The sequence below is a fragment of the Scomber japonicus genome, chromosome 5 (assembly GCF_027409825.1).
Source record: "Scomber japonicus isolate fScoJap1 chromosome 5, fScoJap1.pri, whole genome shotgun sequence".
Classification (NCBI taxonomy): Eukaryota; Metazoa; Chordata; class Actinopteri; order Scombriformes; family Scombridae; genus Scomber; species Scomber japonicus.
In genome coordinates this window covers 34,710,805-34,734,544 of record NC_070582.1, presented here as the reverse complement: position 1 = coordinate 34,734,544, position 23,740 = coordinate 34,710,805, and the positions used below count along the sequence as shown (strand labels likewise).

At 39.4% G+C, this 23,740-nt stretch overlaps 1 protein-coding gene across 2 annotated transcripts in view; it reads left to right on the top strand.

The window, feature by feature from the left end:
- The window catches only part of LOC128359281 (kelch-like protein 25), a 64,025-nt gene that overhangs the window by 21,898 nt on the left and 18,387 nt on the right, over nucleotides 1–23,740 (top strand). For both annotated transcript variants that reach the window (XM_053319741.1, XM_053319740.1), the window contains exons 2-10: nucleotides 4,839–5,070; nucleotides 6,043–6,148; nucleotides 8,701–8,946; nucleotides 16,446–16,535; nucleotides 16,759–16,922; nucleotides 20,780–20,927; nucleotides 21,425–21,621; nucleotides 22,643–22,748; nucleotides 22,826–22,969. In XM_053319741.1, coding sequence (XP_053175716.1) covers nucleotides 4,889–5,070; nucleotides 6,043–6,148; nucleotides 8,701–8,946; nucleotides 16,446–16,535; nucleotides 16,759–16,922; nucleotides 20,780–20,927; nucleotides 21,425–21,621; nucleotides 22,643–22,748; nucleotides 22,826–22,969 — 1,383 coding nt within the window. In that variant the 5' untranslated portion in view covers nucleotides 4,839–4,888. The remainder of the gene's footprint in view (nucleotides 1–4,838; nucleotides 5,071–6,042; nucleotides 6,149–8,700; nucleotides 8,947–16,445; nucleotides 16,536–16,758; nucleotides 16,923–20,779; nucleotides 20,928–21,424; nucleotides 21,622–22,642; nucleotides 22,749–22,825; nucleotides 22,970–23,740) is intronic.

Sequence of the window (23,740 nt, the reverse complement as noted above, 5' to 3'; positions counted from 1 at the left end):
TAACCGAATCCACAGCGCTACGGTATCATTACGTCTAGTCGTTCAGTCATAATCCCACAGATGGTAGCTTCGCACCATTGGCTCCTCAGCCAAGCACATATACCAAATGTCTGAACCTGCGGTTCCTCTCATACTGAGCAGGATTACTATTGCAACAACACATCATCAGTAGGGTAAAACTAACCTGTCTCACGACCTGTCTTCCCTATTAGTGGGTGAACAATCCAACGCTTGGTGACTTCTGCTTCACAATGATAGGAAGAGCCGATATCGAAGGATCAAAAAGGCCGTCACAAGCCAGCTATCCCTGTGGTAACTTTTCTGTCACCTCCTGCTTAAAACCCAAAAAGTCAGAAGGATCGTGAGGCTCCGCTTTCACGGTCTGTATTCATACTGAATATTATTATATTGGTGATGACCAAGGTTCCATTACAGCACATTTGACCTCAAAACTAAATACAAAGTAAAAGAAGCCTGATAATAAAAAATATTAATAATAAAAATAATAGCTGAGTAGTTATTCACTAAACAACTATTTTTGCAATATCTAAGCAGTTTCTTCACATTACATCTCAAATCTGAATATGCCATTGGATTGTTCATATAGGAAAACCTATAAAAGCACATTCAATACATGTTTTGACCTTGTTTAGTCAAAAAGATACACTGAAAAATTGATTTCAGTCTGGTGGCGATGGCCATGTTGGATTTCTCAAATTTTGAGGCATTTTGGGGGCATTTTTGAGCTTCATATACAGAAGATTTGGATTCAGCACCCCTTAATACCCGTAGAAATGTTGTATATTATAAATATTCACAAAATGCCTCCACTACTTTAAATGAGCACATTTTCAGAAATTCTGCCAGCAATCATTGTTGTCTTTGTTAACTTGTAAATGTGTATTTGTGTGAAGTAGAGCATTGTCCACAGAGCTGAACAGTGTTGTTCTGTAACTTTTACTTATTGGATGACATGAAAACATAATCTAAGGAAAACCTCAAAGACTTTGATCATCTAAATCTTTAGATTACATTTTAACATTTACCTGCAGAAATAATAAAAATATTTTTTTTGTCATGAATACATTTGCTTCAGTACATAATGTACTTCACTCTATTGACTTTATATCAAAAAGTAGGCAGGGTAGAGCCTTACAGATACTGGACTTTTGGGGTCAATGCTGATATGGATATTGGGGGGTAAACAATTCCAATATTGATATAGTGGCTGATAGGTGGAACAGTTCATTAAAATAATCTGTCCCGTTCGGTACGCTTGTCACGGTTCGAGACAGGTGTGTATTGTTTGGTTTGTTCTGTTCATGACGCACACAACGTAAGCCTTGTCAGTAACCCAGTGAAATTTTTTTATTTTTTTCATTTGGCATTCCGTTTGAACAGCAGACATGCAGCAGGGTTAGGGTTAAGGGTTAATATTGAAGAAAAACATTTCTAATAACTTGATCAAACTAATGAATGTATTATGGAGCATGCACCATGCTCTTCATGTGACTGCTTTTTATATTATTATCATCTTCAGGTCCCCCCCCCCCCCCCCCCCCCCCCACACACACACACATTGGTAGTTATCAGACATTATTTAAACCGATACCCATATATCTGTGATTGGCCAACATCAGCTGACAGTATTGGCTGATCAATAATATTGGTCAGGCTGTAGGCAGGAGTGTTACCATGCTCAGTGAAATGAATGATTGAATAAATTAGCCTCAGACAGTGTCGAACACATTTAACACCAGTGTTAAAACAAACTTATATTCCAGCACATATAACAAACAGCACAAAGCTACACACAATAGCACATCACATACAATGTGGAGTCACTGGTTACAGAGCTCACAATGTTATTGTTGTTATTGGGATTCAAACTCTGAATGGATTGAGTTGAACTTTGACACAGAGGTCCAGCTCAGGCTGCTCTCTCAGCTTAGACCTCCTGCACCACAAAAGTCTACTAACAGTAAAAAATAATTCAACTTTTAGAATTTATCAACACCACATTTGGAATACAGCAAGGGGGCATGGTCTATCACGTATTTGCTACTAAGTCATGATTCCTTTGACCACTTGCTGAAGATGTTCTGGACATGCACAATGAGTTTAATTGGGAAGAAGAATGGCAGAACTTTGAGTGCACATAATGAAATGCTGCAGGCTTTGTGATGATGAAACAAGGGTGTAACTGGTCTCACTGCTAAAAACACAATTTAAAATAGATTAAATGAGTTTGCTTATGTTTGTGAAGCTTGTTGCTACTTGCAGCTTTAATTTTGGCTGAATGAGCTGCTTCCGTCTGCAGAGTGCGGAGGTTTCAACCTGTTAATTGCCTCTTGCAGCTATATGTAGGTGGAGGGTTCATTTACTGTTGTACAAAACAAATGACCTAAATGTTATTTTCTACCTTTTCTTTTTTTTCTCTGTTGTACTGATAACATAGTGAATTGGGGGGAGGGGTACTTTATGCTGCAACTGCACGCGACCTGAGGGACCTCCACTCTGAAGAGCTGTTAGCATCCTTCTTAGTGAAATTAAGCCACACTTTGGACCGCTTCGGTCTCTCTGCCATGGTGTTGCTCGCACTGCTGATTGACTCTCGCACGAGCGTGACGTCATTATTTTGCAAGACACGTGAAAGAAAGGCATCGATAAGAGAATCGTTAAGCATAAAGGCAAATGATGTCGATGGATTGAACCAATTGGAACCGGTTCTCGTTTCCCACCCCTATTCACAACACAGTCCAGCCACGTTGAGCAACATCCCATGACTGATCTGTTGTGGCTGCAGTCTAGACCTGCATGTCAGCAAATGTGGATGGACACACACACAAAAGCAGTGAAACAGCATGTCTAATCTGTGGTGTGTTGTTTAAGTCCATTTGCCTGTGAAGATGTTCAACAGCACTGTCCTATAGTTCCTTCGGACATGGACTTGGATTCATGCAGCTGGACTGTTCTTGGTATTTGTCCATTTAGTCTTTGTTTAGTGATTATACAGTATTAACAGTAGACACATATTCTAATGAGGCTGGAGAGTTCAAACCAGAATTGGGACATCCAGGACTTTGTTATTTTAGGCTGTAATGAACAACACAACCTGATGTTAGATGATGGTGTTAATGAAGCAGTGGTGGTTCAAGTTTGGCCTGTAGAGTTTAGACTGTTTTGAAGGATTGATTCACTTTTCTTTTTTTCTTTGTAATTCTCTTTTTTATTGTTTTTCAGTACAAACAATGACATCACATAAGATAAGAAATGTGCCATACAAGTAGGCATGGGATGATAACCGTGTTCAAGGTATACCGCGATTTGAAAAACCACAATAACCGAAACCGACAAATTTTCTGTCATACCGTTCCTAAGTTATGAGCGATTTTTTTGTCTGGTCAAAGACAGAAAGTGCTGGTCAAAGACAAGAAGTGCTGGTCAAAGACAGGAAGTGCTGGTCAGTAATCCCTCAAGTGGTGCAGCTGCAGCGTAGACTATCACAACCCCTCACACTGTCATTACAGTGTATATTCAGATTAAATTAACATGTCTGTCTTTATTTTTCTTACTTTTAGGAACATTTTAGAGCTGTAATCGCAATACTGCCATACCGTGAAACCGTGATATTTTTTCTTATGGTTATCATACCGCCAGAATCTCATACCGGCCCATGCCTACATACAAGTGAAATAGCACAAAGACAAAAGTAAGTAAGTAAAAAAAAAAAAAAAATTTAATTAATGAATAAGTAAATAAATAAAAGAAAAAGAAGTCACAGGGTAAGCAGTATCATCAAAAATCGTCATTACACCTCCCAATGCATATCACATTATCCTTTTTATAAAGCCTCGCTATTCACATAACATCTCATTCACAAGTAGCATAAACCCACATGGTCAGACATCATCACAAAGAAAATACCACCCAGGCCTCCCAGAAAGGAGATAAAGCGATTGATTCACCAGTTTAAGTCTTTTAACAGGGAATAGATAATGTGCTGTTAATAATAGAATGTAACCATGTTGGACAAGGGACATGTATAATAACTGGTGGAGTCACCAGGTACAACACAGAGTACAGGTGTGTTGATGTATGGTGACTATGGAGGAAATGATGGAGAGCTGGACTACTCAACTATAAAGAGCTGAGCTTTACAACAATAACATCACTAGATGGTCACATGGCACTGCAATACTGGACAATGTCTAATAGGCCTGCACGATATCAGCAAAATGTGCGATGTGCGATCACACTGTTCAATATTGCGATGACGATATGACTTGCGATAAATAAGAACATATTTAAAGTTTGCATACAGTTCCTGTCTCTTTCAGATTTTCAGCTTTAAAAGATTCCCTGCTTTTAGTACTCTAAAACACTGAATAGCTGATGTGTAGCAGTGAGATCACATTCATTCTTTTTCTCTTTATCTTCATGCTTACATTGACTGTAAGTCCTCATTTTAAAGCTGATATTCAAATATTTATACATATTTAAGTTTGCACTCTTGAATGACAGAATGCATATAACTTATTCAGCCCTGCAGTCTACTCATGCTAGTATCAGAAACCTATTCCCCTTTAGTCTTTTCTCTTTCTTTTTCATATGTATGTATGTACTTGTGATCATATTTTACATATACAGTGATGTGTACCGTACATACTGTATGTTTGTGTTTTGTATTTATACTGTATATATTATACAAATGATTTGAATAGATTGTATTTTTGAATACTTGTGCATATACAGACAGGTGACAGATTGAAGGACACATAGTGCTGCCATTCTAACGTTGTGCTTTCTTCTCATCTGTCTTCATTGTCATTGAACAGTTAGAGAAATAGTTCCAAGCAACTCTGCGGAGGTGCCAAACAGAGCCACCATGTCGGTGACTGTTCATGAGAATCGTAAATCCCGCACCAGCACGGGCTCCATGAACATCTCACTGTTCCACAAGCCCTCCCATCCTGACAGTGTGCTGACCCACCTGAACACTATGAGGAAGCAGTGCATGTTCACTGATGTCACTCTGTGGGCTGGAGACCGCTCCTTCCCATGCCACAGGTAAACATATTAACCCTCTACTGTCTGTACTATCAGCACGGTCAGCTGTTTCACTAGCTATGTTTGGTCAGTTGGTCCATCACTGTAGTCCTGTTTAAAATATCTATCTACTAGATGACCATGACATTAGGTACACAGACAACAAATCCCACTAGCTTTTGTGCCTTTAAGAGAATTATCTTTGTAATTATAAGAAAGATTGCCATGAACTGTGGTTTAGAATTGAATGTGCCACTCAGAATGAACTGTAATTAGTTTAGAAATCCTTTCATCTAGCACAGGGATGTCAAACATGCGCCCCGTGGGCCAGAACCAGCCCGCCGAGGGGTCCATTCCGGCCTCCCTTCCTTCCTTCCTTCCTTCCTTCTTTTCATCCCTCCTTCCTTCCTTCCATCCTTCCTTCCTTCCTTCTGTCCTTCATTCCATATTTCCTTCCTCTCTTTCTTTCCTTCCTGTCTTCCTTTCATTTCTTTTATCCTTCCTTCCATTTTTCCTTACTTCCTTTCTTCTGTCCTTCCTCCCTTTCTTCCATCCATCATTCTGTCCGTCCATCATATCTTTCTTCCCTCCCTCCCTCCCTCCCTCCTTCCTTCCATCTTTCTTTCCTGTCTCCTTGTCGTTCCTTCCTTCCATCTTTTTAATGGTCAGACCCACATGAGATCAAATTGGGCTGTATGTGGCCCTTGAATAAAAATGAGTTTGACACGCCTGATCTAGCACCATCATCGGGCCAAAAATGTCATGTGTGTAATACTTTGGTTTATGAGTAAATACCTGCAACACTCTTTGGTGTTGATCAGTAAGGCAGAACAGTGTCTACAGTACTGAATCACAGAGCTGTAAGCATGGCTGTACACTGTTAGTTACACGTACTTTACTTTCTTATTCTGCTTTGGGTTGTTTTAATAATGTGTGAGTTTTAGACCTTGAACGTTTGAGCTGTTCACTGACAAATACGGTTGTGTCTTACAGGGCAGTGCTGGCAGCGTGTAGTCGCTATTTTGAGGCCATGTTCAGCGGTGGACTACGAGAAAGTCTGGACAGTGACGTCAATTTCAGAGACAGTATACACCCTGAGGTACTACTGCTCATAGTCTCATTTGAAGGGTTTCACAGTGAATCTCCTCTGTGGTGATTCAGGGTGGTTTAACAGCAAAGTATACAGTACAGTTAAAACTGTTTATAGATCAAACAGCTTGTGACAGAATCATTCCTATACACATGCTGTTAAATATTGACCAAGTAGTCCAGTCACAGGCTTTTCTTTGGCTCCTTTTATTCTTGAAAACAAAGAGAAAAATGTTTAAAACTACAGAATTGTATTTGTTTACAGTTTTTGTTTTATTATTATTTTTTATTATTTTACTCCCATGATACATAGCAGCTGTGTTACGACGGTAATCCTTCTGCTCCTAGCTAGCTACCTGAGGCTGCACACTAAAATCATGACAAGAGAAAGAAAGTCATTTTGTCTCAGTGAAGGTAGTCTCCTTGAAGCTGATGACAAGCTGCCAAAAAGCAACCAATGAGCTGCAGCAGTGAAACTTCCTGATGTGCTCTATTCAAACATCAAGAACCTGACTGCTTGATGATGGAGACAGATAACAACAGTGCACAGGAAAAGCATTAGTGGATTGATAATGGCCAGTCACAGTGCTCTCTTGAGTGGGCCCTTGGTGAGGGACAAAGCAGAAGAATAAGCAGCAAGCCAGCTGCTAATTAGACTGGTTTGAGTGATTTGTTTTGCTGCTGAGGCTGACATGGAGACATACAAAGAATGGCTTGAAGACAAAGTGGGGACAGATGAGAGGATACATGGAGGAAAACATCTGGAATGCTGATGAGTGGAATTGATTTTGCGAGTACTACCTGATGGCACCTTCACCTTTTAAATTTGACAATGAAAAAGGAGGGGGGGGGGTTCTAAGGAAAGCATCACTGCTCTCTTTACCACCAGGGAAAAGAAGGATGTTTTAGTCATTGGCAAACATCAGAAGCCCTGCTACTTCATAACACACTACCTGTCTGTTACACAGCCAGTGATTGTGCACTGATGACTGGGAATATCTTTGTTGAGTAGTTGGGGATTGAAGGATTGGGATTGAAATTTGGGCCAAGACAGGAAGAATTGTTTTGAGTTTTTTGACAACTGTACAGCTCATGATGTGAAAAACACAAGTTGAAGTTCCTGTGCAAGAACACAACCGTCATTCTCCAGCCATGTGACCAGAGGAAAACCAGAGAAATTGATGAGGGGAGCAGAGCTGCTGCAGGCAACATCAAAAAAACCAAGAAGAAGAAGAAGAGTGTCATTGTGCCATTCTGGGCTGTGATGATCAATCTGATCTGCATTGTGGCTGGTCTGACTGCTCTGCTGATTTTACATCACTTTGTAAAGAAGTGATGTAAATAGTCTTCAACCTCCTCTGTATTTTATAAATATGTTGTGAAACTCTGCTATCACTTGCAAATGCACTGAACAGCAAGCAGTGGCTTTGTAAACAGCACAATACTGTTTTAGGCTACATGCCTTCATTAATTTGAACCAAGGTGAGTTATATTTTACATACATTACTATATTATGCTTTAATGGATTTAAATTATACACAGTGCTGTAATTTAAAAAGCATTTGAAACAGCTGTACCATATGTCATTTAAAACAGTACTTGATACTGTACTGTATTCATGTCATATGCAAATTCAATTAGATGGTAATCGGCATCAGAAATACAGAAAAAAGAAAAATATTCAGTCATCATATTCATTTGCTTCTATTGTTAAATTTGTGCACAACAGATGTAACCACTATAGATGGTTCACTGTTTTGTTTGAAGGTATTTATGATTTATGAATGGAGTCTGGCTGGACACACTGTGTATTGTATGATATATGATAGGGCTGGGCCGATATGCTTTTGTGCCGATTCGATTCTCTAATGATTTTTGGGTCCTGATTCGATTTAAATTGTGATTCTGATTAAACAAGTATTGCGATTTTATATTTCAATTATTGTGATTTTCTTTCCTTAAACAAGAACAGGTTGAACCAAACACTTGATAATACATCATAAGTCATATTTACAAAAAACAATACACACATCACATCAGTTTGTGAGATTTATTTTAAAAACTGTGCACCTGCCCTCACAAAAACATTGTCATCCGCCAACATCTTACAATAAACTAAACTGCTACATTTAGCTGGTCTTTAGGGGAAAAAAATTAATTTAAATTTTTTTTTTAAAATAAATAAATAAATAAAAATCTATTCTTGTATGAGAATCGATTTTTAAAAAATCGTGATTTAATATAAAAATCGATTTTTTTTTTTTGGCCCAGCCCTAATATATGATATGAACAAACATTTGTATGTATTCATATTTGAATGATTGTAGTTTTTACAACATCAGATATGGTGATACACAACTACAATATATATATGAAAATACTACAACTTCCTGCACTTGTTTTATTTGGTTCTTCTTCAGATAACTTGGTGAACTAAGTTGTTTGAGTCATGTAGAAGCCTTAGAACTCGTCTTTGTGTTATACTGTTCAACATGCTGTCGAACATACTTTTATGTCAACAGCAGCAATAAAAATGAACCCTGTTATTCTGTACTGTTGCAGGTCTTGGAGCTTCTGCTGGACTTTGCCTATTCATCTCGACTTATTATAAATGAGGAGAATGCAGAGTCATTGTTAGAGGCTGGAGACATGCTGCAGTTTCATGACATCCGGGATGCAGCAGCTGAGTTTTTGGAAAAAAATCTGCACTCTTCCAACTGCTTGGGGATGATGTTGTTATCAGATGCCCATCAATGTAAAAGACTGTACGAGCTGTCATGGAGGATGTGTCTGTTACACTATGAGACGGTAAACAGGATTTACATTCTTTGCTGGCTTTCTGCACAAACATTAATATGCTGCTCTTGTAGTGTGGAATATTCTGGTTTAGACTCCTTTACACTTAAGATCATTTCACTGTATCGCCAAATTACTAAGTGCTTGCAGCTGTGAAATGGTAGATTAGTGTTAAAAATGGATGTATTTCACATAGACAGTATAAGGCTGCTGGGCAACATGTGGGTGTTTTTCAAAGTCGGACCAGCACAATACTGGTCTGTGCCGGTTGGATGTGGTTTCCACTCTGTTTTAGTAAGGCAAGCAAAAGGACACATGCTTATGCTGAAATCAACTGATTGTGCAACAAGTAAACAAAATACCACGTGTGGCTACTTTTGAAAAAGTCTGGTCATTTCTGCCAACATGTTTCCATGACATTAATGCTTGGCTACAATCATATCTCAGTACATAGTACATACAGTACGCTCTAACTACTGAGATCCTGGAATGTGGCATCTTTGCTAGAACTAATAAACAAGAACACACATGTTAACTGATCAGACAGAGTGGAATGAAACCAGCAGGTAAGCCTCACTTATGTAAGAGAAAATGAAGGGTAACATTATCCACCCTTTTGTTTTTTCACTCACTTCATGGTTCAACTGTTTTTTTTTTTATAACTTTTTATTTATTTTTTACATATACAAAGAACATGAGATCATCATGGGTGTTACAGTTAAAATCAAAGTATTCTTTTACACATACATCATGGTTTAATGTCATACTATTCAAGGTGCATACACAATCCATTTTTTCCAGCGTTCAGTACATTTCTCCAACTGGAGTCTTAAAACAAAAGTAAGTCTCTCCATGCAGTAAGTTTCTTGAATGATCCCACGCAACTGGTCCAATGTCGGAGGATCTGGTTGCAGCCATTTCCTAGTTATAGCTTTCCTACTACCTGCCAAAAGTATCTTCAATAAGTACTTATCTTTCTGTAGGACTATTTCCGGTATTATACCGAGATACAAAGTAACAAAAGAGAAATCTAAATCCACCCCAATTATCTTATTTATCTCTGTAGCCACCTCCCCCCAGTATGACTGGATTTTCGGACAGGCCCAAAAGACATGAAAGTGATTAGCCATAGAGGTTCCACATTGTCTCCAACAGAAGCCTCGGCTCTGTGTGCCTGTTTGCAGCGCTGTTATTTTAGGAGTTATAAAAAATCTCACTACATTCTTCCAGCCGAACTCTCTCAACGACCTTGAGTTTGCAGTGGTGGCTTGTGTCTCGCATATTTCCATCCAGATCTCTTCTGATATTTGTATTTCTGACTCCCTCTCCCATTTTTGTTTAATGTATATCGTAGAATGATTTTTAGAGGCTTGTATACTTCCATATATTCTTGAGACCAACTTTTTATTGTCTTTTTTTTGGTATGCATCATGAAATATAGAAATCAAATTGTATTCCTTCTCCTCTTTGATTCGTAATTTTTTATTGTAATAGTCTCTAACTTGCAGGTACCTATGAAAGTCCTGCTTTTCCAGTGCAAATGTACTCATAACTCTGAAATGTTCTGTTTGAGATGAGGGAACAGAAAGACGTGATACCTCTACTAGCCCATTGTTTAAAACCCCCATCCAGTCTAGCAGGTTCAAATTCTGGATCATATGCTACCCAATTCAAGACCCTAGCCTGTTTCTCTATTTTTAATTTCTTCAAAACCTTAAACCATAGCTGAAGTGTGAATAAAGTCCATTGATTCAAGCTGTTATAATGTCTTTCAGCTTGGCTTTTATTTCCTATTACAGATTGTATGGGAATTTTTATCTGTGTAATTTCCAAGCATTTCCATTTAGCTTCATAGTTTGGAGTGCACCAACATACTAAAGGTTTCAATTGCGCAGCATAATAATAATCCTGTAAGCATGGTAAAGCTCTTCCTCCCTTCTCTTTTTTCAGCTGGAGTGTCTTGAACTGAAACCTAGGTCTTCTATTGTTCCAAACAAACCTTGAGATCCAGGCATTCCACTCATCAAATTGTTTTTGGGGTACCTCTAGAGGCAATGACTGGAAGAAATAAAGAAGCCGTGGCAACACATTCATTTTAATTATTTCTATTCTATTACTCACATCTAGTGGGAGGAGGGTCCACTTAGAGATGTCAGATTTGATCTCTTTATTAATGGAGCCGTAATTGTTTTCAAAAAGTTTTGACATTTATTTACAAGATTTATTCCTAAATATTTTATTTTGGGCGAGTCCCATTTAAAATTATATTTCCCTTTTGTATCTGGGTGGGGAGTATAATTAAATGTGAGGGTTTGTGTTTTTTGAATATTTAGCTTATACCCAGAATATGAATTATATTTTTTTAGCAGGGACATCAATTTAGGGATGCTTGAGTCTGGGTCTGTAATAAAAAGCAGAACATCATCTGCGAACATACAAGTCTTATGTTCTTCTCCTCTAATCATAATCCCCTTTATCGCAATGTCCTCTCTAATTGCTTGAGCCAAAGGTTCAATAAATAACGCAAATAGGGTTGGGCTCAGGGGACAGCCCTGGCGTGTCCCTCTTTCTAAATAAATAGTTTGCGACAGGCGTCCATTGACCCTGATCCTGGCTGTTGGAGAGAAGTATAACGCTCTAATACACTTAATAAAACCGTCTTTGAAGCCGAATCTTGCAAGTACCCTGTATAGATATTCCCAACCCACCGAGTCAAAGGCCTTTTCGGCGTCCAGGCTGACCAACATTGCACTGATGTTTTCAGATGTAATATGACTCATCACTTGTAGTGTTCTCCTTAAATTGTCCTGTGTTTGTCTATTCAATACAAAGCCTGTTTGATCTAAATCTACCAGCTCCGGGACAATGGATTCCAGTCTCTTAGATAGGATTGAAGCAAATAATTTATAGTCTACATTCAGGACTGATATTGGTCTGTATGAGCTGCATTCCTTTTCATCTTTGCCTTCTTTTGGGATGATAGAGATAACTGCTTCCTTCCATGATTGGGGGGCTTTCCCTGTCCTCAGTGTATGATTAAAACAATTAAGCAAAACGGGTGTTATTTGAAGCTTAAATGTCTTATACCACTCGGATGGATATCCATCTGAACCCGGAGCCTTATTAGCTTTCAATCTTGAAATGGCATTATGCAGTTCTTCTGCTGTTATCTCAGCAATAATTTCTTTATTTTGGTGTTCTCCTATAGATGGTAGGTCTAATGAACTCAGAAAAGTATCTATTGTTGTGATATCTGCCATGGCAGGTTGGGTATATAGGTCTTTATAATATAGTTCAAAAGCCCGTTGAATATCCTCTGAATCACTGCAAACCTTTCGTGTCTTGGGGTTCCTGATTTTATAAATCGTATTCTTTCCCTGTTGTTTTCGTATCCTCCAGGAAAGCAGTTTCATCGCCCTAGGCCCCGTCTCATAATACCTTTGTATTTTACCTTTGGTAAATTTAAGTCGTTTTTCAATTTCCTCATCGTATATACCGTTTAAATCTTGTTTAATTTTGTTTATTCTAGTTAATATCTGAGGATCTTTTTGTTCAACGTGTTTAATTTCTAATGACTTCATTTCCTCCTGTAGTTCAACAAGTCTTCTCTGTTTTTCCTTTTTCCGAAAGGTCGTGAGGGCAATAACTTTACCTCGAACGACTGCCTTTGCTGCGTCCCATAAAGTATTTGGAGACACCTCCCCATTATCATTATTTTGTAAATATGTTTCAAATTCCTGTTGAATCTGTTTCTGTGCTGTTTTGTCATTTAAAATGCTCGTATTTAGTCTCCAAAGTGTATTTTTTCGTTGATTAGTTAGGTGTAGAGTTAGGTACACCCCTGAATGATCAGATACGTCCCTAATCCCTATCTTACAGTCCCTGACTCTGTGCCAATCTGATTTATATATAAATAAATAATCAATTCGAGAATATACAGAGTGGCATGGGGAATAATAAGTGAATTGTTTATCTCCTGGATGAGACTCTCTCCACACGTCAATCAGACCCAGCTCTGCAAGCATCCGCTGGACTAAAATGGCATTAGAACTTTTCTTTTGGCGCTGATTAGATGTATCTAATTTAGGTTGGAGTTGGACATTAAGATCACCACCATAGATTAGGATCCCCTGTGTTTCCAAGACTATCAATTCAAATAATTTCTTAAAAAATATTTTCTTGCTCCCTGGGGGGGCATACACATTAAGTAAAGTTACTTCTTCATTATCTAATTTTCCCTTTACTAAAACAAATCTCCCTTCCTTATCTTTCACTTCTGAAATAAATTCAAAATTTACTACATTAGAGATGAGTATAGCCACTCCCCTCCTACGGCCTGATTTATGAGATGAGTAGTAAGTATTTTGAAATCCCAGTTTTTTTAATTTTTCATGTTCCAAAGAGGACAGGTGAGTCTCCTGCCAAAAAACTACCTGCAGCTTTTCTCGTTTCATTTTAGCTATAATTTTACTCCTTTTAATCGGATTATGCAGCCCATTGACATTTAGCGTGACTATCTTATATTCTTGACGATGCATATACTGTTATCAACCTGTGTACACCTATGTAACATTACCCATGGTATCTCAAACAAGAACAATGAACAACAAAACAGAAAAACCAAAACCAAAGACTTCCAAGTCCGAAGTTCAAATAAAACTTCAAATTGAGAGGAGATCCTCGCGTCCGTCGAGGGCCTCTCGTCGGTGTCAGAAAAGATACTAGTCTGCACCGCCAACATTTCCAAGTCAGTTTCCCGATACCGGTATAAAGTTCCATCTTATCAAGCTCAGTAAATAATAATATTGAGTCTCTTTGTAAACTGGCAGAGAGTTGAGAAACACAAGTGTTGTCTAGTCAGTTATAAGGATAAGAATAGGCACTTTTAGAACTGAGAATTAAGTCCCTTAGTAAACTGAAAATTAAATTGCAAAAGTGTCTTTTAAAATATAAAATGCACCATAGGTAAGTTTGAGGAATTACTTAAACTCTCATTGTAAGTAGGCAAAAATCAAAAACTCAAAGGCCCAAGCATTATCGTCTTAGGTAAGCCTACTATAGAGGTACATGGCTCCAGCCGGCAGCCACTCACCCTGCGATAGTGTGTAAATGATTACCCTTGGGCGCTTCACTCGCCCGCAACCGACGCTCGCGGTGGAGCACGCTGAAAGCTCCGTAGTCTCTCTCTTATCCGCCTATGGTCCACGACCTGTCTGCGGCGATCTGCACCTGCCTTCTCCCACGTCGCCAGTTTCCGCTGCTGCCACGCTGTAGAGTCTGGCTCCTTAACGTTTTCCATAGGAAATCCTCTCTTCTTCAGGTCTTTAGCCGCCTCTGCCGCGCTCTCGTAGATCTGGATGCCGCTGTCGAAAAACACCTTCAACTTAGCTGGATGTGGCGTTTGGAAGCGGATTCCTTTGGCTTTGAGCTCTCTCAGTATCCCCACATATGCCTTTCTTTTCTTCAAAGTCTCGGGAGGGTAATCTTGGTCAAAATAAATCCGTTTTCCCTCGCAGCGAACATCTTTCTTCCTCCACGCAGTATGTAACACCTGTTCTTTCACTCTGAACTCAAGGAAGCAGATCACCAGTGATCTAGGCGGTGCGCCTTGGGGAGGCTTTGGGGCAAGTGCCCGGTGGCAGCGCTGTATTCCGAGGTCCATGTCCGCGACCGGCAGGCCGACTTCTGATTTTATTAACTTCGTTACAAACTCGGCTAGGTTGGACCCCTCTGATTCCTCCGGTACTCCATATATACGGAGATTGTTGCGGCGTGAGCGTGCTTCTAGAAGCTTAGCCTGCAGGTTGTCTTGGGTCTCAAGCGCCTGGGTGAGAGCCTCCTTCGCTGCCGCGTCCCATTCTTCAATGTCGGATATGCGCTGTTCGGCCTCCGCCACTCTTGCTATGGTAGCCTGTAGCTCACCTGTAGCTTCCTGGAGTTTCCGGTTGATTTCTCCCCTAAACTCGTTCAACTCCTTCTTCATGTCGCTACGAAAGGAAAGTCGGAATTCACTCATTTCACTTTTAAGAGCCGACCTGAGAGCACAAACCTCGTTGTAGATAGCCCGCAAGCTAGCTCCCGCACGGAGCTAGCTTCTGCCTCGCCAGCGTCGCCATTGTTCTCACTGTTTTCCTCCTCGCTGTATGTTTCTTCAACTGTCTCACCTTTATCACGTCTTGAGCCTGATTTACATTTAGTCTTTTTTTGTTTATCCCCTTCCATGCTACGTTTCAATTCAGTATTTTTTGTGTATGTGTTCTTCAAATGGGATAAATATCCGACCGGTTGGGAGCGGGGTTTTTAAGCTGCCATTCACTTCAGTGCCACCGGAAGTCTCTTCATGGTTCAACTTTGAACTCTCACCATCAGACTTCATGGATATGCTGTATTGCCAGATCTCAACAATTCTTTGGTGGATTCTATGGTTAATGCACTACACTAATGGAAACTCATGCCAGTTTACACAGTAGTAAACCTAACACTAACCTTGCACAGTGTGTGAAAAACTGCTGCAAGTGTGAGAAAACACAACCAAATATAGTAAACTGTACTGCTATGTGTGGAGCTCTCAGGTAAATGATAGAAACAACAATAAAACTCATGTTGTAATTAACACAAGTCTTTCCTTGATTTTTATGAATGCAGAACATGCAGGACTGATAGAAGGAAGAGGGACTCACTTTCTGTTGGGACATTTTGAAACTTGGATTTAAGGTTTTACACTAAATCTAAGATCAGTTATACATTTGTATATCTTAGCCTGACCTGTTTGACTGAAAAAGTCCAGCATCTCTGTCTTAGACGTCTCTCCTTTTAAACTTTTAAACTGACCACTAACACATGGACAGAAGTAGAAATTAGCAGCTGACTCAGTAACTATTTGTGAAAAATTGAATGTATTCTGAGAGAAATTTTGACTGAATAAACTTGAATGGAGCCAACATTTTGCAGCTTTTACAGGGACTTCCTGATTGGGCTCAGCTTTTTGCATAGTTGAGTCATGAAATTGAAACCAGTATTGGTGATATAAAATTATTGGTGGATATAAAAGCACGAGGGGGAGAAAACCTTCATCTTTTACTCATTGGATTGGATAGATTTGGCTGCTGACTGTGCTTTTCGTTTGAGTGAGCTTAGAGAAATGGTGTTTAATGAATTGGATTTGTAATGTATAGGATTTCAACGATGACATCATAAGGCTCAAGGGGGAAAAAAATAAAAAATCTGAATAAACAGTTTGGGGTCTGCACCAGTGGGCCTCAGGCATCACATGGAACATACAACCTGATTCTTGTCTTGGATACAGCAGCTTTAATCCTCATTTACTTTACAGTATATTATCAGCTTTATTGTTTTAAATACTGCAGGTGGTCTCCTTTCATCACTTAGGTCCAGTTAGCAGTTTGAACAAAAAGAAACAAGATATGTCATTCCAGAAGATCCATGTTTAGCTTCGATTGTAGTGTATTTTCATATTTAATGTGTGATACAGGCCTTTGTCTGTCCTTTAGGTAAGAGAATCAGAGGATTTCTACAGTCTGTCTAAAGATAAGCTGCTGGAGCTCATACTTAGTGATGAGCTTGAGATAGAAGATGAACAGGTGAGTGATCTTCTCTTTTCTTAGTTCATTTCTTCCCTCCTTTTTTCTTCATTGATGCAAGTGTCACAGCTAACCCTCCTGATTAGCCATCCCACACAGATACAAATCATTTTACTGCAAAAATTAGCTGCCAAAATCCTTAATAAAAACCAGCAGGGCGTTCATTATCGATTTTGTTTTCAGATGTTAATGATTGATTCTGAATATATTTGATTTGTGGCAGGTGGTGTTTGACTCTATGATGCAGTGGGTACGATATGACTTGGAGCGTCGGCGTCACCATCTACCAGAGTTACTGAGAGGCATCAGATTGGCACTGCTACCATCTGAATGTCTACTGGAGGCTGTAGCCTGTGAAGAGTTGGTGATGGCTGACAAGAGAAGCAGGTAGGCTGTGTTTGTCTTGTCAGGGAACTTCTGAATTTACATGGATTCATTAAGCTCTGATATTTGTTTCTATTGTTTTCTATTTATTTTAGATTGTGTTATGTAAGAAAATATAATGTTGCACATTTGTAAGACTTTCATTTTGATTAATCTCAATTCTTAACAGTATGATCTCAGTAAAGAAAATGCTCATTACAATATAATATACCTAGAGCACAAGATGTCTTGATCAGAATTCATCAGTAGTGTAACATAAACCAACCATGACATTTTTGTCATTTTGGTTTGAAGATGACTTGACCAATTGATTTATCAAAGAGTTACAGATCGATTTACTAATTGATAAATTAACAAAAGAACTGTATGTGAATATTTGTTTTCCTACTTCAGGCTTTTAAGTGTTAAATGTATCATATATATACAAAAAAATGCATGTAAGTAAAGTAAATTGTGTAAGACAGTGTGAATGAAAGCAGCAGCTGGTTTTCCAGTGCATGGGACCTGGTCATAAACAAATTCAAGCCAAAAAAACCCAAAACCCATGGACATTATGATAAAAAAATAAGATCCATATCTGATGCACACAACAATCTCTTGATAACACCAAATTGGGAGATGATAAGATTAAAAGAATACTGCCTGCAAGCAGCCTTGATGACAATAAAGTGTGTTTTGAGATCAGATAAAAATCAAGTTGTGAAAAACCATAAAATCTGATTTTAACCTGTGATTGACTGGTCTCTTCAAAAGAGTATGAGGTGCCAAAGTGCATAGACAAAAACTGAGCAAAGATTGTGAGATATGGAGCTATTACTGTTGCAATATTATTTGCAAATGCGTATCTCAATCTGTGTGTGCGTATTCAGATCTGTGTGTGTGTAATATGATCTGTGTGTGTGTAATATGATCTGTGTGTGTGTAATATGATCTGTGTGTGTGTATTCAGATCTGTGTGTGCGTATTCAGATCTGTGTGTGTGTATTCCGACCTGTGTGTGTGTGTAAAAAAAATCTGTGTCTGTACTCAGATTTGCAAGTGAAGACAAATCTGCAAGTGCATGCAAAGATCTGTGAATGTGAACACAGATCTGTAAGTGTACATAGATCTGTAAATGTGTAAACCGATCTGTAAATGTCTGTCATCACTTACAACTCAGGCAAGAGCTCTCGATTGGCTGTGTTTTTACACCGCGGCAGATCTGTGATCTGCAAATGTGTAGAAATGAGATTTGTCTGTGACCTTAGTGTTCCTTTGCCCTGAGCTCAGGCTCACAGGCTCACGCTGCCTGGCTGCAGTAGCAGTACCGCCTACACACCACCAGTCGGCGCGTAGCACCCAATGATGATAAGCGTGTCATTTGGGGTCATTTCATTGCGCTCACGGTTGGCGTTGTGTCGAGTGTATGGTCGGGAGGCAATACACATGGATTCAAGAGTGTTCGCTGTAAGTACAAGTTCATGTTTCAACAGTAACTTAGTTGTCAGAAGTATTGTTACTTGACATATTTGCTCAGTGACACACACAAGCTGAGCAAACGTAACTTGTTCACAAATAACATTACTGATAATTTATTTTAAGAAGGCAATAATACTTCTGACAACTAAGTTACTGTTGAAACATGAACTTGTGTATAGGCGGTACTGCTACTGCAGCCAGGCAGCGTGAGCCTGTGAGCCTGTGAGCCTGAGCTCAGGGCAAAGGAACACTGAGGTCACAGACAAATCTCATTTCTACACATTTGCAGATCACAGATCTGCCGCGGCAGAAGTGTTGCAAAATTCACGTGTAAAAATACAGCCAATCGAGAGTTCTTGCCTGAGTTGTAAGTGATGACAGACATTTACAGATCTATGTACGCATTTACAGATCTATGTACACTTACAGATCTGTGTTCACATTCACAGATCTTTGCATGCACTTGCAGATTTGTCTTCACTTGCAAATCTGAGTACAGACACAGATTTTTTTTACACACACACAGGTCGGAATACACACACACAGATCTGAATACGCACACACAGATCTGAATACACACACACAGATCTGAATACACACACACAGATCATATTACACACACACAGATCATATTACACACACAGAGATCATATTACACACACACAGATCTGAATACGCACACACAGATTGAGATACGCATTTGCAAATAATATTGCAACAGTAATAGCTCCATAGTGAGAGGAAATAGTGATAAACTGTGGGAGAGGACAAGTTACTGCACACTGAACTGCTGTTTACTGCTTGAGAGAGGAGGAGTTACTGTGCAAGACACTGAATTATACTGCAAGAGAGACTTACTGTGTGAGACAGGAGGATTTCTTCAAAATAAGAGTTTGGTACTTTTTCAAATATAATAATAAAGCGGAGTTAGCATGAAGTTAAATTGAATTTCATTCAAAGAATAAGCTTGGTTCTTATCCTCATTAACACTGCTGGACAGTTAAGAACAGTGGACATGGCATTAAGGTGTGCAAACTAGTGTTGAATCATTGCACCAACATCTCTTGTGTATATTTATTTTCTCTCACAATTTTCGGTTGGCTTTTGTCCACTTTGGCTCATAACATCTATGTACTAGCCAAGGCAAATTAGAATCCCACATTTCTGTCTGTGCTGTCTCTTGCTCTACTCTCTTGTCTGCTCTGCTCTCCTCTTCTCTCTGAGAGTTGTTCCATCTGTACAACTAGTCCTCTTGATCAGCATCCAAATCCTTTTAATAATGAACTTGCTGTTAAAGGTACAGTCTGTCATTCAGGAGAAAAAGTGTTGATATTTTAACTGAACACCCAAACAAATACCCCTTCATTCATGCTCCTTCAGAAACCCTGCCCTCCAAATTCATGGATATGCATTGTCATTGCAACGACCAAAACAGAAATATGGTGGAATTCAGTATGATGCGTCAGCTGTAGAGTCACTACTGTTCTCTCACACAAAAGTTTTCATCTCACATGAGAACAACAGTCCGTCCACACTGTCCCCCTCTCTGCAGCCTCCACACTTCTCTCTCAACCTGCACTCAGCATCTCTGTCCACAGAAGCAGCATCTCTGTCCACAGAAGCAGCGTCTCTGTCCACAGAAGCAGCATCTCTGTCCACAGAAGCAGTGTCTCTGTCCACAGAAGCAGCATCTCTATCTACAGAAGCAGCATCTCTGTCTACAGAAGCAGAGTCTCTGTCCACAGATGCAGCGTCTCTGTCCACAGAAGCAGCGTCTCTGTCCACAGAAGCAGCATCTCTGTCCACAGAAGCAGCATCTCTGTCCACAGAGGCAGCCTCTGTCAGGTCCTACAGAGCTGAGAGGACAAACTGTCTTCAGCAGGCTGACTGACAGCAGACATTTATTAAAGCAAAGTAGTTGTAGTACATGTGGGCACCACCAGAAAAAATCCACAGTGTTTGTATTTATTATACATTGAAAATACATATACAGCAAGCTATTGGTGTGATTTAAACAGCTGCCTGCTCACATTATGCTTCACTAAATGTGACAGAAACAGACTCAGAGTCAGTGTGGATTGATACAGCCTCTCTATCACTATTCAGTGAGAGCTGGCACTGAGTTTACACACCCATTCACAGAACCAGTGCTGTGAATGAACACCAGATTTCTTTTCTTGTGTACACACACAGAACTTGTGCACACACACAGAACAGACAGCTAGTCAAGATATTCTTTGAATTGCATTGGATTCGATTCTCTGACTCTACCTTTTTAAAGGAGACTTGTGGAAATCAGGACATGTTAACAGCCATATCTGTTGATAAAAAATGATGCAATGCTTTTAGAAAGGAAATTAATGTCCTCATCTCTCCGGTCATGTTTTAACTGTCCTCTGCAGGTCAATAGTAGAGGAGGCAATGCAGTGTAAAAAGAGAATCCTTCAGAATGACGGAGTAGTGACTAGTCCCTGTGCTCGACCACGCAAGGCAGGACACACACTGCTTATACTGGGAGGCCAGACCTTCATGTGTGACAAGATATACCAGGTAAAAGACATGCGCACAGTCCTAAAAGTAATTATCTGCACACTGAATAGTTTTAAGCCCCCTAGGAGAAGGTATTGTGGGTATTGCACGTTATATTGTGAGGCTTCTATAGTGATGCCTATGTTTACCATGTTTGAATTTCCTGGGGAACACTTTCTCAGAGTTTGCAGTGTCACAAATATAAGCAATAATTCATTGTTTTTCAGACTTTGAGCCCTTTTGTTCAGCTCCTGAGTCATTGGTTTGTTTGGATTTGTCACATTATTCTGTGATTAAGCTAGACTTCTATCAATGAAGCACTCTCTAAAACCTTTTCTGGCTCTGCTGCTGGGTGTTAGACCTTAGTTATCTTCAAGAACTCTGTATAATTGTTTGTAATTATTATTCTGACCTTTCTCAAGTTATTGATCTTCAAAACGTATGACTGATCTCCAAGTGGCAGTCTGTACCATGTTAAATGACTTTAGCTCATATTTCATCACTCTGGTTGATTTGAGGTTGACCACAAAGCCAAGGAGATCATACCCAAGGCAGACCTGCCCAGCCCGAGGAAGGAGTTCAGTGCGTGTGCCATCGGCTGTAAGGTTTATGTGACAGGAGGAAGAGGATCAGAGAACGGAGTGTCTAAAGATGTCTGGATCTATGACACTGTCCATGAAGAGTGGTCTAAAGGAGCACCCATGCTTATAGCCAGGTGAGTTGCATTATAGTTGTGTTATAGTAAATGGAATGATAACAAACTGAAATAAATTGCTGTTAATATTAAATGTGCTTTCTTGCCGTATTCTTGAATTTAAACTGTCCAATTCAGTTAGCTGGTGCTGATATTTATTGGCTAAATCCCAGTACAATTGTGGATTGCCCATTTTAAGAAATACAATATTCTACTTTATCAAATTAAGTTTTGAATATGAGGATGCATCACTTTATGCAATCAGTTCACATTCACATTAATGCTCTCTCTTTCTGAAGTCTTGGTTATACACCTGATGAAAAACCTTTTGACAGCCAGGTACAGATTGGGTTTTTCCAATCCAATAGTTGATGTAGTGTAACCTCACTGAATAACATTCTTTCAGGAGGAATAGCAGTTAACGCTATGCTCAAATCATATCATTTCCTCAGCACCATGGCAGTAGTGAGTGTCTCACTGCCTCCGACTGACAAGTTGTAGTTAAGCTAGCATTCATTTTGTGCTAAGCTACCATAGTGCAATGAAATTGCAACTAGTTCTTTCATTTTGCTACATAACAAAGTAATGAAGTTGTCACACAGACACATACAGAGATAAAACTCTTAATGAAAGGAAAATGTTCACTATTTTCTAGACTAACTAATCATCATGTCACCGTACAGTTTAGACCTGCTCTATGTGTAAAGTGCCTTGAGATGACTTTTGTTGTGATTTTTCGCTATATAAATACAGATTGATTGATTGACAGTTAATAACTGTTCTGATAAGTAGCTCTACTACTAAACTTAAATGTTATAGTGCCACTTAAATGGCCTTGGCTTGGCAGTGACTGCAGTATCTCTGGTTAGACATTGTAGATAAAAATAATGACCATCTTATTGACCTGCTGTAGTCAGAGTGCAACCTCAACTACATCAGGGGTTGACCACACTACAATGTTTAATGAAAGGCCAGTATCAGCAATCCAATACTCTGGTGATGGAGGGTTTGCTTCACATAATGTGGATATTGTGTTCTCCAGGTTTGGCCATGGTTCAGCTGAGTTGGAGAACAGTCTTTACGTTGTTGGAGGTCACACAGCCATAGCTGGTGTATTTCCTGCTTCTCCATCTGTCTCTTTAAAACAGGTAAGAAAAACATTGACTTTTATAAACCGTATGAATGTACATGTTTGCTGATGCCATGTGTCTTAATATTTTTCCAGGTTGAGCGGTACGACCCTCTTAGTAACAAGTGGACTATGATGGCTCCTTTAAGAGATGGAGTCAGTAATGCAGCAGTGGTCAGTGCCAAACTAAAACTCTTTGTTTTTGGAGGGACCACTATACATAGAGACAAGGCTTCTAAGGTTGGTGGTGAAATAACAGTTTGTTATTCAGTTCTCTTAAAGTCTGTTTAAAGTAAGAATAAATATGTGTTCTGAGTTTGACATACCACAGAAAAGTGTGTTGTTAACCACCCTGCCAAATTTGAATGATTAAAAAAAATCGGCATATATGAAATTAGGCTTCAAAGTTGTGTACAAATCAGCCTTTTTCTCTGCTCCCAAATGCTGTGGGAGTGCCTGCCAAGTTTGCTGAAACCCCGCCCCCTACCAAGTGTCCCCTGTCGATCAAAGTCACCACCTCTACCCGAAACATGGACGTCTGAGAGCTTTCTGCTGCTAACTCAGTGGCTAGCTCGGCGGCTAACTTGACGGCTAGCTCAGCAGCTTGCTCGGCTAACTGTAGACTGTAGTAGTAGTGTGCGCTGAATGTATATATGTACCTCTACAGCAGCAGGGGTGGGTTTATGCTAATCACCACCTTACATAATGTGGCCGTGATTTTCAGACCTGCCCACAAAATCCTGAACACAAATCTTGAAACACAGTTTGTGAAGCCTAGCTCCACAATTCAAATCTAAATGGTTGAAATGCTTTTTACATCTTTTTTAGAAATACATTTATGACCTATTTAAATATACACAGTCTTTAAATTAAATCTCTCTTAAATTTGATTCATATTTGATTGAATTCAACATGAGAAAACAAACAGAAGAATGAGACCAACACATTAAGGTTAGTTTAGGTGTTATACATTCTGCCCTGTGGCTGTCAGAAAGTTCACAACCTTATCTA